We start from the raw sequence: 15047 nt of genomic DNA on the forward strand, positions 1-15047 counted from the left end.
CCCTTCTTGCCACGAATGTCATAGTTGAGGGTCCTAGCATGGACTAGCCTTCTGTTTTCAGACACTCGGCTGGTGTCTATGAGAACTAAGGGAGCATTGGCATCCAGCATGCAACCAATTAGCTTGTGATTCTCAAGCCCTGCCTCAGACCTCCACGGCAATAGTGAGAATGGTATTTTGTATAATGTGCTCACTGGGTTCTGTGGCAAATGGAATCCCACTGTTTGTAGCTCTTTGCTAACTAGTAGTGAGCTATAAACCAGTGCTTGAGTTGAAAAACCACATTAAACTATTTCTCGGGCTCAAAGCTTGAAGAGGTATGGAGTTTGTAGGGATAGGGAAGGGTACAGGAAATTATTTTAAAAGGAGGTGCTTGGCATAGAACTTGAGTCTGGAAAGCTCAAAGTTTATGGTTGGCATTATTAGGCAGTCAGGGTGACAGGTCCTAGATACAACAAGAGGATCCACAGAAGACATAATCAGTAGAAGGCAATGACCAGGCATAAGATTCATGCTAATGTGATTTCTTACTCCAAAGAGTAAAAAGAAATAGTAGTAGACCGTGACTGACCACAGGAAGGTAATCATATATAAGAGGGATCAGTGTATTCTCATGGGAGTTCAAGTTGTCTCTTAATCACCAAGGGTCAGTCCAGATCAAAACTATGGCTGAGTGGTACACTGTGGATACGGTTGTTTTTAGCTGTCATCCAAAAAGTTATAAGGGATGACATCAGAGTTAGATACTTTGCTTCACTTTGATCCAGAGTCTGATCCAAGCTCCCATGGGAAGGCATGTGTGGTCTCTGATGTTTTAGGGGGACAAGGGTGGCCTGAGGATCTTGAGAAAAAAGTGGACCTCCTTCCTGAAAGCCAAGCTTATTTGCCCCTGGACAGACATGGGCTACCACTTCAACATACTGCAAGATATCTTTGTGCTACGGGATCCATTCTTTAAAGAGCCTGAATTTTATGGACTTTTTGCCTTGAAGCTGTAAGTGCCTTTGGTGGGTGGAGTATATGCCCTTTCGACGGCCTGCTACTCTGGAGACTCACTGTGGCATGCCCTTTGCAGCTACAACGTGGAGCTTTCCGCAGTCTGCGCCTACACGCTGTCCATGGTAGAGGAAGTCTTCGCACGCGGGAAGTTCATGCAGAGTATCACGAGGCAATCTCAGACCAAATGGTTGAGCTACCATGGCCCTGTGCCTACTCCAAGGCCAGGAGTGGTGAGAGACATGGGGTCTCCAGGAGAGGGCTATGCTGGTCATTCAAGGCTCTAGGCTCACAGGGTGAAACCTGACATCGTGCTCCCTTTAGGGGTGGGGCCTCGACAGAGGGTTTCTGTCTACACAAGAAGTGGCCCCTGGGCCTGAGGGCTGCAACATGCAGCTGAGCCCCTCTCCCTTCTGTTCATTCTACCCCAGATCTCTCCACACTCTGTCCCAACAGAATATGCTAATGAGTCACTGTTTTGTGAAATGAGTGCTGCACGATACCATTAAGGACTAATTCATTTTAAGTTTCCCATAGGAAAACACACCATTTCTCCACACGGACTTCTGTAGCGTCCTGAGCTATCCTGACCAAGAGTCAATGGGGAGTCACAATTTTTCCTCCTAAAAATAGTCAATTTTAGGTACAAAGAGAAAAAAAGAATCTAGGCTGTCCTGGATAGCCAATCATTGTTATCCACACAGTGTTCAACATTCAAATGGGCCCTGACCTGTCCATGTGACTTCTTCCAGGACCAGCTCTCACTCGGTGCCAGGTTCTGATACATCATCAGCCCTTCTACATGTATGGGCCCTCTAAACATACTGATGGTTTTTCACTAATAGATAATTTCTGCCCTGATTATGGACAAGTCCAAGTTAATCTCAAAGCAGAGTTCTATCTTGTGGATGTGCTATAAAACTGTCCTCTAACTATTGCAAAAAAAAAAAAAAAGACTCAGGTTTCCAGCTGGGTGCAGTGGCTCACCCAGCTCACCTAGCTACTCAGGAGGCTGAGGTCTGAGGATCATGGTTCAAAGCCAGCCCGGGTAATAAGACCGAGAAACTCTTATCTCCAATTGACCACTAGAAAAGTGGAGGTGGCACTGTGGCTCAAGGGGTAGGGCAGTAGCCTTGAGCTGAAGAGCTGAGGGACAGTGCCCAGGCCCAGAGTTCAAAGACTCAGGGAAAAGAAAGAAAGAAAGACCCAGATTTCCACTGTCGCCCTTCTTTGGAGGCATTCACTGTGTCCCCAGTGCTGTACCTTACGTAATTAGTTATTGATAATTGGGAACATTAACCCGGAAAAATTTTGCCCTCATCAGTGCATCAACCATGAAGCACACACAGCTAACTACACCAGCTCTTTGGATTTGCCAGACAAAGCACTCAATTTCATCAGAGACCACCTTCTGATAGAGGACTCAGTAACTCCAATAGGCAACAGGCCCAAGTTAGTCACAAGAGATGTGAAGTATACCCAGATTGTGGTGGACAGGATCCAGGCTCTGGACTGGAAATTCTATGATGTCATGTTTATCGGCACAGGTGGGTTCTGAGGGTGTGACAGCCACCCTGTATCTGTGTTCTGCACTTAAAATCCTTTGTGAGAAGATCACAAACCATCTTCCTTGAGGCGACCCAAGCCATTTGTGAGAGTGTAAAAAAACTTCTGGAATTCCAGGTCTTCGTAACCACCAGCCAATTGGAGGATTATTTCTAGAATTAGGAAAAGGACACACAGCTACAGTGTCCACCCTTGGAGTCTTCTGTGCCCTCCAAGGGCCTGCCGGGGAACTCAGTTGAACTGACTCCCTGGAGAACCACTAGCAGCTCAGAAGTAACCTTCCATGAAATCTGCCTGCCACTGTTGTTCTCAACAATTTTGTTGATGAAAGTTGTCGAGAATCAATCACGGGCCAGGGGCTTATGCTTTATGAGAAAATCAGACTAACCTGGAACTCGAGTTTGCAATGCTTTATTTTACCAAGGGCTTTTTTTTTTCATTCCTAACGCAGCATTGTCCTCTTTGTCTACGTATCCCGCTGAGGGAATGACTTGAGAATAGAAAAGGGAGAATGTCTGCTACTGAGATTGGTGTCTTCGATATGTCCCTCTTGGACTGTCTCACTGACTTGTCGATTTTACCTTGCAGACCAGGGAACCATGCACAAAGCTGTGAAACTTAAAAATGGCACACATGTCATTGAGGAGATAAAGCTTTTCCAGAACTCTGAACCAGTCCAAACAGTGCTGTTGTCTTCAGTGAAGGTAAAGTGACTTTGTCAGCAGGACTAGAATGGTGGGGCTGCCTGGCAAGGTGGCTTTGTATGTCCATGATAATAGACTGGCTTACCTGGGCTGTCTAGTTTATGTGAGGAGGCCGTTGGATATGCGCACAAAGTCATTCCAAGCAGATGAGACAGGCCCTGTCCTGTGATATGGGTTCTTGTGACCCTGAACCTGTGAAATCGCATGCCGACTGTGATAGTGGGATGACCTGTTGCATGTCCTGATCAATAAAGGAACACAGAAGACAAATAATAAGTCACTCTACAGCCTCTAGGTCAACACCATATTCCTCCCAGAGGTAACAGATGTTTACTGCCAATGACCAAGGATTGGGAGACTCGGAGGCTGAAAACTCCAGTACAGGTGCTCTGTTCTCTCCAGTGGTCCCAGTTGGTTATAGATGAGATGTGTAAGAGTGAGCCTGCCTCCGAGCATCACGCTTAGCATGTCCTGAATTTCTCATAGGTCATCAAATATTATGCCTTTCTTTTTAATCTTTGAAAAATATAAGACAGTTAACTGGGATGGAGCAGTGAGGATCAGAGCACAGGCAGATTCTGACTGCCGTGTGTAGCTGGGTAACGCTGGATCACCAGCTCTCTGCTCTTATCTCAGTTTCCTTATCAGACAAGGAGTTTAAAAACACATCTTCAACTCGGCGACTATGACTATTACATGAGTCTTGTGCAGTACAGGATCCGTGGAAATTCTGTGAAACGGGATGGCATCTGACCCTCATGCGATCCAGAAGGAATACCCTGCCATGTGCCGCTCAGCCCAGGATACTTCCCTCTCATTATTCTCTTCATCAGGGCCCCTGAGGGTCTCAAGCACAGGACCCACTCTGTGGTCTGCTGACCTAGGTCACAGTTGTAAGTTGGATCACATTTGTAGCATCCATTGCTGTCCCTGCTACGTGATCTTTCTCATGAACACTTCACTAGCAAGGTCTGGATCTAGCAGAACCAATCTCTTGGGCCCAGTGTGCCTCTCTCCATGCCTAAGTATCTCAGGTTTGACTGCATTGTGGCAGAGCAGCCTGCAGGGGGTGGTAAATATTCACAGTGGCCCTGCAGAGGGCTGAATTTCGGGAGCTGGTACTCCAAGACACTCTCTATGGATAGCTCACAGATGAAGGGTCCCTTTAAGTACCTATGGTGGAACAGAGATGATCTCTTGGCAGGTACATGTTTGTAAATATCCCTCCAGCATCCCTCTGTCCACAGGGCCTGTGACTGATTTTCAGTCCCCAGTTCCTCATCCTCCTCCCCTCAGACATTACAGAGTTCATTTTCTCAGTGGTTCTGAAAGGGAAAGAGAAGGATACGTGAAGTGATCTCTGAGTCTCTGGATTACTGGATATCTGTGTTGCTTTGGATCCTCGTCTTGAGATCCTAAAGGGGCTGAAAAAAATCTAGAAGCTTGCAGCATGGCTGTATCAGCTAGTCTTTGTCTTTCCCCTCCCGCTGTCCTCTCTATTCTGGCTACCAGGAAGGAGATGGCTGCCCCTTCATGTACCTCATTAAAGCTGTGCACTGCTGCTCACTAGATGATCCCCCTCCCCCTCCTCCTTATCCTTCTCCTCATCTTCTTCTTCCTCCTTCTCCTTCCTCTTTTCCCATTTGACAGTGTTGTGTTTTGAATTAGACCTTGTACTCGTCAGGCAGACGAGAGCCATGCCTGCAGAATCCTTGTTTTATACATAGTCTTGTATGTTTTCCAGGGCTAGCCTGGACTTTGTTCTCCTTATTTATGGTTCTTGTGTAACTGGATGTCATCCTGCTTCCAGTTTGTTTATTGATGATAGCAAGACCTCCCCTGGTGTGCTACAGAGTAATGTACAGAATAATCTCGTAGACTTAGGTCTGCATCCCCACACTCTTTCTACCCACATTATCTGCTTGTGACTGCACATCTGTCTCTGCCTCCTGAGACCTGCCAAGGCGCTTTGTGTCATGTCTGCTGTATTTTATGACTGTTGTTGGTTTGTGAGTCAGGAGAACAGAACACCTTGAAGGAATGCCTCCTGGGGCATGATATCTGTGTAGCTTTTAGCTACTTACCTCTGCAATGGTCTCTGTCCAAGTCTCTATATGTCTTCTCCCTGACCTGTGGAACAGTATATCTGGCTTTACATCCAGAAGAGATACATCAAAGAGTGTGTGGGATATGTTCCACATGTATTCATTTGACAGTAAGAAGTTCCGTTAGCCTTCTGCATTTAGGAGCTCCATAACTATAGTTCTACATTTGCAATTCAGACAGTCTTAGAAAAAATGGGTCTACAGCGAACATGCGTCAGTGTCATCATTTTCCAAACGAGACATTTTAAGAGCTATTTCTGCAGTGCTTACATTACATTGGATAGTGTAAGTCATCTAGAGGGAAGGTTGTCATCTTGTAGGCAGGAGGAGTATATCAATTCCACACAAATGGTTCACCAAACTCCATGAGGCACTGTGGGGAAGAGGGCTCCTCAAATCGACTCCTGAAGATATACCATTGAAGGAATGTACCCATTTCCCTCTGTTAAGGTTAGCATCCACCAAGAGGCATGTGCTGCAACGGATGATGCTCACTGTCCTTTAGGAGGTGGTTTCCCTCTCACTTCCATGTTTACCCACTGACTTTGTGAGGTCTGACTCAGTTGTCAAAGAGTGATTGCATTCGAGCTCCAGCCCAGCCTCTCAGGAAACAGCTTAGGATAAAACTACCCACAGCTAACCCCACCTTCTACTTCTACTCATTCCCTCTCCTTGGGTAAATAGATGGGGCCGAGCACCTCAAGACTGTCCAGGACCAACAGTTCTCTGCAGGAGTTGTCCCTGCCACCTCACAGGTGTCCCTAGTAGCATCCACTCTGTCTCCTTCTCAGAAAATGTATATACACATCCATAGAAAGGTGACTATCCCAAGTTGATCTGGGAGGGGTTGGGGTCAAAAACTTCCCAGGTCTAGAATGAAGAGGTAATTGAGGCCAGTCCAGATCCAGTCTTATTTGTTGTTATCACAGTTTTCATCTTGGGAGAGGAGTCTCTGTCCCATGTGTATCAGTGCTTACTGAGACAAGTATGTGGCTCTGGGTTTTGGGAAGCCTGCAGCCTGTGAGACTTGAGTTTAAGGGGGGGTTCATGAGCTCTAGCCAAATGCTGAACTGATGCTGAATGTACCCACTGATGGTGAATGAAAGCTGGGTTTCACCTGCTTTTAAAAATACCGACTTGTGATTCCTAAATAGGAATCTGATTCAAGTTCCAGGTGTTCGAGGTTGTTAATGGGAAACAAGATTCTCAGGCCAAAGACAGAGAAGATGTGATATGTGCTACCACATTCATGCTCTTCTTCCACTGAGTTCATGAGATACAGTCAATACCCCTGATCACTGCTGGTGTCCAGTGCGCTGCTGAAGCTGGTGACAGTACAAGAGGTCAGAAGAGTCTGCAGCACTTGAAGACACTCCATAGCTGTTCCCATAGCTTCTGGAGGGGCTTGGATATCCAACTTATGCCTCTTCTGTCTCTACTTCCTACACACAGGGAAGCAAGTTTATCTATGCCGGCTCCAACTCAGGAGTGGTCCAGGTTCCTCTGGCCTTCTGCAGAAAGCACAGCAGCTGTGAGGAGTGTGTGCTAGCACAGGACCCCTACTGTGTCTGGAGCCCATTTGCCGCTACTTGTTTGGCTCTTTATGAGGCCCAGGGCCGCAGCAGGTATGGGTTGGTTACCAGGGGCAAACTCTTCTATGAATGCACAGTGACTTATGGGTGTTATTTTCTTTGCAGTACTTGGATTCAGGACATGAGTGGCAATGTGTCTTCATGCCTAGGTGAGTGATCCCCATTGAAATATCACTGCAACAGTAGCTAGGTCTCCTACCATTTTATAGTGCTTTGAGTCTGTGGTATTTGTTTATCTTGTTTTTCTTTATCCACTCTGAACAAAGGTCTTGTGTTGTGTTCCACACCAGTGCGTGATCTTTGTTCCCTTGATTATAGAAAGTGTTTGAACCTACATAGGGTATGTGGGTACATCTTTTCTGTTTTGCTTAGCTGGAGCTCATTAAAATCATAACCTGTTAAGAATGAGAAAGAAGCAGCTGCTGAGCACACACTGAGCTGCTCTGATACAAAATCCACAAATGCCAGTGTGAGCAACAAGTGAAAAGTTCCATACTGTAAAACCGTTTCATGCGTAAAATTGTGCTTTAAAATGCATACATTTACTCAAGCTCTGTGTATAAGATGTACTTGAGGGATGGGAGTGTGGCCTAGTGGTAGAGTGCTTGCCTAGCATGCACGAAGCCCTGGGTTTGAGTCCTCAGTACCACATACACAGAAAAGGCCGGAAGTGAAGCTGTGGCTTAAGTGGTAGAGTGCTGGCCTTGAGAAAGCCCAAGAACAGTGCCCAGGCCCTGAGTTCAAGCTTCAGGACTGGCAAAACAAAAACAAAAACAAAACACAATGTACTTGAAACACAAATGGATTCTATATTTTGACTCTGGTCTCTACCCCAGGGTGTTATCTCATACATCTGTACATAGTCTAAAATATGAACAGATGTGAGATCAAAACGTTTTCTGATCCCAATCGCTCACGAGAGGCATGCAGCTCATAGTTATTCCGGTGCTGTGCACCTGCTTGCAGGACCCCATTCCCTGTGGCTGAGTACTTGGGAGTGTGTTGTGACTAGAGGCCAGGATGTTCAGGTACCAGCCTTCTTCTCCTCTGAGCAGACAGCAGTCTTCAGGTGATGAAAAGTAGAAGAGAAGGTTAAGACTGGCACTGACTGCCAGATTCCCTGAAGTCATTAGGAGAAGCATTTGAATTTTGACCCAGGGTGTAACTGCTAGTTATAGAGCTGACCAGGGCCTGGTCTCCCCAAGCCTGCTGCATTTTCTCCTGAGATATGCAATGAGGGGTGGGATTTCTTCTACTCAGACTGTCTTTTCCTTGTCCCCAGGAGTCACTAGGCAGGGATTATCTTCTGTTTCTTAGTGCATGTTATAATCTCAATTGTCCTGAAGATGAATTGTATTCCAGTGAGTAAGGCTATTGTTTTATATAGGGTATTAATCTATTTTTTAAAAGCAGTTGAGTATCTGAACAGAGTTGTCCATGCTGTGCACATGTATCTTGACATTCCAGGTAAAAATAATCCAGGCCACTAGCGGCATCTTCTCAAGCATGGTGGGTAGAACTCAAATGTTCCGCAAAGTCTGCCCTGGCCCAGGTTGTGTGGAAATTCCAGGATCGTGTGTTGAAGACCAACAATCATACGTACATGTGTGTGGATAACAAAAACTTGGTTATCTTCAGACTGACAAAAGGAGAGAGCAGTATGTACCAGTGCCTGTCAGAAGAGAGGGCCAACAACAAAACTGTCTTGCAACTTCTTGGCACTCACATTTTGGAGGTGGCAATGGATCCACGGCCCTAACCTTACTAGCCTTCCAGAAGATAGGAGAACCACCAGAGTGTCAGCGGTGTTTACTCAGAGCTCATCTTCCTCAGCCCCAAGCTCTGCATGCCACATTGCCCAGAACTTCCCAGCACTGTGCATATTTGCAAATTTGTGTCCTCAACACAGCTTCCCAGCTTTGCTCAGAGACGACAGATATCTCAAGTCCAGTGACAATCAATCCCTCTTGTGCTTTCCTTCTTCCATTTCATTTTCTTTTTTTTTTTTATCTTGGTCTAAAAAAGGTAGCAGGGATATTTGCCTGTAACTGCTTGAAATTCTGTTTGAATTCATGCCCTGCTACTTGGGAAGAAGGACAAGTTGTATTTTTCTAACGGAAAGCAGTGTGAAAAGTTGACATTGGTGGAGCCCAGAAGCTTCTCCTAGGTAAATGGAGAGGATCCCAAGTCAACTCTGAACACCAGCTATGAGAAAGAGCAGGTCACCATCACCAGTAAATCCATACAGAGAAGGAAACTCATATAATAGAGGAATTTTCTGTCAGGGAAAAATTATAGAATGTCAACTGTGTGTTCTTGCCTACGTATAGAGTAATTATTGTTTAATACATTCACCTGGAAGCTCAGTTTTTGTTTCTTTCCTCTTGAGCTGAGGCATTTTTTCATACAAATTTGCCTGCCTGCCTGCTTCCAGCTCCTCTCCCTCCCCCTCTCTCTTTTGTTGGTCATGGGGCCTCTCTGAGCTCTTCAGCTCAAGGCTAGTGCCCGGCCACTTTGAGCCACAGCACCACTTCTGGTTTTCTGGTGGTTAGTTGGAGATAATTTCCAATGAACTTTCCTCCCTGTGCTGGCTCTGAATTGCGATCCTCAGATCTCAGCCTCCTGAGTAACTAGGATTATAGGTGTGAGCCACTTACACCCGGCTTTCCTTCCTTTCTTTTTGACTCTTCAAGAGGACTGTTCCACCTTCATGACACGGGCTTTCCGTGAAGGAAGGTGACCTGTGGCTCTGATGGCAATAGGGCTAGACCATGAATGGAGGCTCATTGTATAACCCCTAGCCACGGCTCTGGTGGAAACCTCTTGTCCAGATGCAGGGAACCTTTACAGAGATGACTTCAGTTGTTTGAAACGATGTCTCTTTTGCCTTACACATCACCCCACTCATGGCCCATGGAATTTCCCATTGGTCTATTCCCTCTCAGAAGAGAGGGAACTGCCCACTGTCACAAAGCTATCACAACAAGGCCACCATTCCACCTGACTTTCATGACTGCCACTAAAGAAGTGAACGCGCTATTGTAATCCTCTGCTAGGAGAGTTCTAGATGTGTACTAATTATTACAGATGAGGGAAACCATTGAGCCTAGGTTTGTTCCTTTGGGTCTGACTTACTTCACTTAATATGATTTTTTTCCAAGTCTTTCCATTTCCTAACAAATGGGGCGATGTCATTCTTTCTGACAGCAGCATAGAATTCCATTGTGTATAAACACCACATCTTGTTGATCCAATCATCAACTGAGGAGCATCTGGGTTGGTTCCATATCTTCACTATGGTAAACAGTGCGGCAATGAACATCGTTGTGCTAGTGGATTTAGTATGTCCTTGTTTCTGGACAATTGGGTAAATGCCAAGTAGTGGAATTGCTGGGTCATAGGGGAGCTCTGTGTTTAGTCTTTTGAGGAACTGCCATACTGCTTTCCATAGTGGTTGAATGAGTTTGCACTCCCACCACCAGTGTAGTAGTGATGCCTCCTGGCCACATCCCTGACAGCATCTGTTGTTAGGATGAGGCCAAATTAATGGACCTCTAGGACATGGACACAAGAGCTTAATTATAAGTGACTGTTAATCTTTATGATTTATGTTTTGCTCTCTTCTCTTGTGTTGCCCTTTGCTTAATTTCATATTGTTACTGTATCCCAATTTGTTACCTGGTACATTATAAAGATGTTTACTTGTTTATTTGAAATAGGAGGGGAAAAGTGAAGGGAGGGGGTGGGGAGGGAAATGGGGACAAAAACATAAGAAAGGATATAAATGTGTGAGAAGTAATGCACCCTCTATCTGGCAAATATAACTGTAACCCCTCTATACATTGAAATAAAAAACAATTATAAAAAATTTTTGTCTCAATGTAAACCTAGGCCGCATTCATATACTAAAATCAAAAGGTTTTATCAATAAAACAATGCATATTTTTTTAAAAAAGAAGTGAATACATTTTTAGCATTCATCTTACACTCCAACTCCCCAGTCTCTTAACACCTCTTAATAGGAGAATTTATTCCAGGGCAAAGAACAATAAATTGGATTTCTCATCTTTAACATGGTGTGATTTGGTCATTTTGATACATGACACATAGTCATGGCTGTTCTGTCTGCCATCAGCTCCAGTGATCACCATATCAGACCACCTCTCCCTGACCCAGGGCCACTGGTCAGACTCCTGCGTAGCTGCTGCCCCAGGTCTCTCCATGTGCTTATCACCCCGCACTTCATGACAACAGCCACAGGAGTGAAGACACACACGTACACATTCATGGCACCTCCCTCAAGGAGATGTAGCAGTTACCTATAGATGGTGGCTACAGGAGAAACCTTACCGAAATACATCTGACCTCGAAGGCCTGGTTGATTGGCTAGGGTATGTAAGTTAAAATGTATTATTTCAGAAAGTATTCCTTGACCTACCTTAGGCTAGAATGGAGTCTATCATTAATTCTTATATTGGTGGGCTACTGTAAAATGAAATCCACCTTGTGATAGTCCAAGACCTTGCTAGACTGGTCATCTTTAGGGTGGAAAGAAAGCTCAGTTGCCATGTCTGCTCCCTGATACCTTGTGATATCATCCTCCATTTAAATTTCATCTGCACCCTGGAGTGCATATTTGCCATTATTATCATGCTTATTGGAATCATATTAGTAACAATTTTTCGCAGGTCCTTACATTTTATGACGTGCATTTTGTGCCCTCTGAATAATCCCTGTCTGTGTGGCTCGCGTTTCCAGAACCTCTGTTACTGACAGTTACTTGGCATTTTGCCATTCCTCCCACTAGCCTGTCCTCATGGAGTCAGGGAAAATCAGCCACTTTCGGATCTTGAGTACAAGATTTATGACTCCCATTTTCAGTCAGGTGTTAGCGTGTGAGTTTTTACACAAGCAGATCGACTCATGAAGCAACCTACCACCCCATCCTTCTGAGGACCTCACTGGTCATCTCAGGTAATTTAGGGTTGTTTTTCTTCCAGCTACTTTTCTAAATTGAACCAAAAAAACCTATAAAGATCAGAGTGCATTTTTAAAGGGCCTAAGGAGCAGTGGGTACCGATTTGGAAAAGCTTGCTTGCCAGAATGCATGTGCCATAACAATGGCTATGCTGAGGCCAGAAATAAGCACTTTATAGTGTTTCAAGATTCCTTGAAGCATGGAATTTTGAGGCTCCTCTCAAGCCTCTCTTAGCCCAGATGTGTGTTAACGCCGGGTATATTTGCTTACCTAGACTTGTCCCTGTCCTAGGAATGGTAATATCTGCTTCCTAGGCCTGCAGTGATGGTGAAGGAAAGTTCTGGGTGAGGTACAGGTAAATCACACAGAGCTCTGCCCACTGCTTAACAGACATTTAGAAGATGCCATGTCCATCTCCGTCCTGCCCAGAAGGAGCTGGAACAATGGCCTTAGAGCCTGTGAGAGACTTAGGGACAGAACGATACCGTACATTGTACACAGGGGCTCAAGGACAGTGACTCACCAGCTCTCCCCTCCCCTTGTGACTCACACATGCTGAATCAGTAGCTCAGACAAAGAGAAGCACCGTTCACAGGCCATCCACTGCTGACACACTGGGGTACCAGGGCTTCCCAGGCTGCTCGTCTACAGGCATTCAGACACCGAGTCTGGGAGCTCAGCCACGGAGTTCCAGGCCAGGTACCATTGCCACAACATCTGGGCTTCCACAACAGGGAGACTCTGGCTATCCGTGCAGTGAGATAAAGGTGGAGCCTTTTCCCTTTGCAGCATACAGCGGGGTCTCTGGGTTGGAGAGAGGGCTCATTCTCTGGTTCTATCTCTGCACAGAGGTGAGCAGAACTTATTCTTTGGGCTGTCTTCTGCCTTGGGGTCACCAGAGTGAGTATGAGAGAGCTGTTTAGTAGATTGTGCTACACACTGCCTGGCAACATGTGTGGCAATGTGAAGTGGGCAGACTCAAGTGCCCTTCTGGGTTGTAACTTCATCACCTGAGTTTATCCCCTGCCTCTCCTGCCTCCCTGTGCTGAAGTTGAGAAGAAAGAAAGGTTTGTGAACTGCAGAGAGCATGGGTAGTGTGCTTGGGTTCGTGAAGTGCTGATAAGTCACGGGACTCCAGTTAACCAGCCTGCAGTCAGGTAGGATGGCAGCCTATCACTAGATGCTCAGTTTACAGTGTAGAAATTAATGGACATTCTGAATGTAAACATGACAAAGTTTACACAGAAATTATTACATGCAGAAGCCAGATCTAAAATACACAGGGCAGAACCAATTATACAAGCCTCTAGGCATTCACACACAGTGAAACCGAAGGAGGTACACTTAGAGGAAGAGCACGTGTACTGGTGCAATGCTTATGTGCCAATGATCATATAAACTAATATCAAAAGGAACTTTAGAGAAAAGGAAGCAAGATGTTTTTTTTGTTTTCATTTTGTCATGTTTCTTTGTCTTTGTGAAGGTGAGGCACAGAAATGGAGGGAGAACAGGGGACACCTGCAGCAGTGGTATTTACTAGACACTCTATTGAAAATGAACAACTTGTGTGTGTGTGTGTGGCTGGGAGGGTAAAACTGGGAGACAAGGAGGGAAGGAGTGACACTGTCCAAAAACAAATGTACTTACTGCCGACTTATATAACGGTAACCGTCTATACAACTAAAACTCTCCTTTTTCAAGAATGGGGCAAAGGCAACCCTGACGAGGCTGGCTTAGACTTTCCAAGCCACCTGTAGTCCCATCATTGCCTGGTTTCATCACAGCGAGATGGTGGCTGTCATCTACTTTTTATCGTTCTGGTGATGCTGATGCATTTCTGCACAGTGAGCACGCAGTGAGCTATTAATGGGATATGAGTTGCTTTGCTTCGAATGTGGTGAAGAAGTAGGGGAGGGGTAAGTCATAGCACATGCCTGCCATCCCAGCTAACGAGAAGGCCGAAGGGAAGATGGCATGGATGCAAGAATAGGCAACGCAGAAACACCGTGACTCAAAATAAACAGCAAGGTCTCAAAATAATGAAGTGTGAGGAGAGGAGGATCGTGGTTCCCAGGGGCTCTGGAGGGAAGTTCTGTTGACTTGGTCCCAGTGACACCCATAGAGTATGTGCAGAAAAGTGGTGGAAAATGGAGGTGACAGTCAACAGTAAAGGGAACCTGGCATCAACAATGGGGATCACTCTTGGTGGGTCAGGAGGGAGGCACTTCTGGGCCTTCACAGAGCATGTGCGGGAGCATGCTCCTCTCAGGAGTGCACATCTGTGGACTGACAATGAGTCAGAGCCTCCTTTGGGCTCAGGCCCTCTTCCACTGGGTCTTGATTATGACCCATGGTCAAGCTGGCCTGATTTTGGAATCTTGTCTTGTATTCCCAGAGAATTGGTGAAGATACTATTGCTTCAGTCTAGAGTAGCCTTTTGTGGTTTTGAAATCCCCATTTGTGTCTGGGCCTCTCCATTGTGCTCTGCCTGTGTCACAACCACCGGGGACTGTAGAAGCATCCCATCTCTGAACAGGTGGGCTAACGTAGGTGTGGCACAAGAGAACCCTGGTGAAATGGCCCCGTACCACCTGGGGGCATGTGAAAGTCACTGCCTAACAGAATGGGGGTCACCTCAGCAGGTGGTAATGGTGATATCCTTGGAGGAAAGGGTTGGACCACTGGCTAAGCAAGAGGCTCAGAACACAAGCAAGAGAGATTTTCCATTAGTCCCAATGGCTGGCGTCCACATGTGGTATTAATGGTCTATTCTACATGCCATTGCCCTGTACCTGTGATGTGCCACAGAGGCCAGAATTCCCAGTCTGGCCTACAAAAGGCCTCAGCTCTGATGCAGTTCTAGGCCACTGTTAGAATGATGGTGACATCCTGGCAATTGATTTTGCCTTTCCCTCTTCCAGTGTTTCTTCTGCAGGCCACAAGAGAGCAACAGGAATCTTCAAAGCCCTGGAGCAGAAAGAGGCCACTTCCTACCTGGCTGGAGATATCTGGTTCTTGGGGATCCACCACTTGCCAGCTCTGAGCACAACTGCCAGGTCCTGGCTTTGTGTGTCATCTCCACTGGCACAACCCCTGCAGTCTCCTC

At 45.9% G+C, this 15047-nt stretch overlaps 1 protein-coding gene and 2 long non-coding RNA genes across 4 annotated transcripts in view; 2 read left to right on the top strand and 1 right to left on the bottom strand.

Annotated features, from left to right (window-relative positions):
- Positions 1-15047, top strand: part of LOC150065233 (uncharacterized) — a 256479-nt gene that overhangs the window by 183961 nt on the left and 57471 nt on the right. The window lies entirely within an intron of this gene.
- LOC150065240 (semaphorin-4D-like) lies at positions 2461-9005 on the top strand. The gene is made up of 5 exons (XM_090329789.1): positions 2461-2543; positions 3151-3266; positions 6824-6996; positions 7069-7112; positions 8431-9005. Exons 1-5 carry the CDS (start codon positions 2528-2530, stop codon positions 8451-8453), a joined length of 372 nt encoding a protein of 123 aa, XP_090185915.1. The 5' UTR covers positions 2461-2527; the 3' UTR covers positions 8454-9005.
- LOC150065241 (uncharacterized) lies at positions 2537-12563 on the bottom strand. Of its 2 annotated transcripts, XR_016534929.1 has the most exons (4): positions 12465-12563; positions 4440-4591; positions 3352-3507; positions 2537-2714 (listed from the first exon to the last, which is right to left on the bottom strand). It is a non-coding gene; the product is annotated as an uncharacterized LOC150065241 (long non-coding RNA). The 2 variants fall into 2 exon arrangements; XR_016534928.1 differs by lacking the exon at positions 2537-2714 and having other exon boundaries at positions 2972-3507.

The sequence above is a fragment of the Megascapheus bottae genome, chromosome 3 (assembly GCF_031878675.1).
Source record: "Megascapheus bottae isolate mThoBot1 chromosome 3, mThoBot2.hap1, whole genome shotgun sequence".
NCBI classification, from domain to species: domain Eukaryota; kingdom Metazoa; phylum Chordata; class Mammalia; order Rodentia; family Geomyidae; genus Megascapheus; species Megascapheus bottae.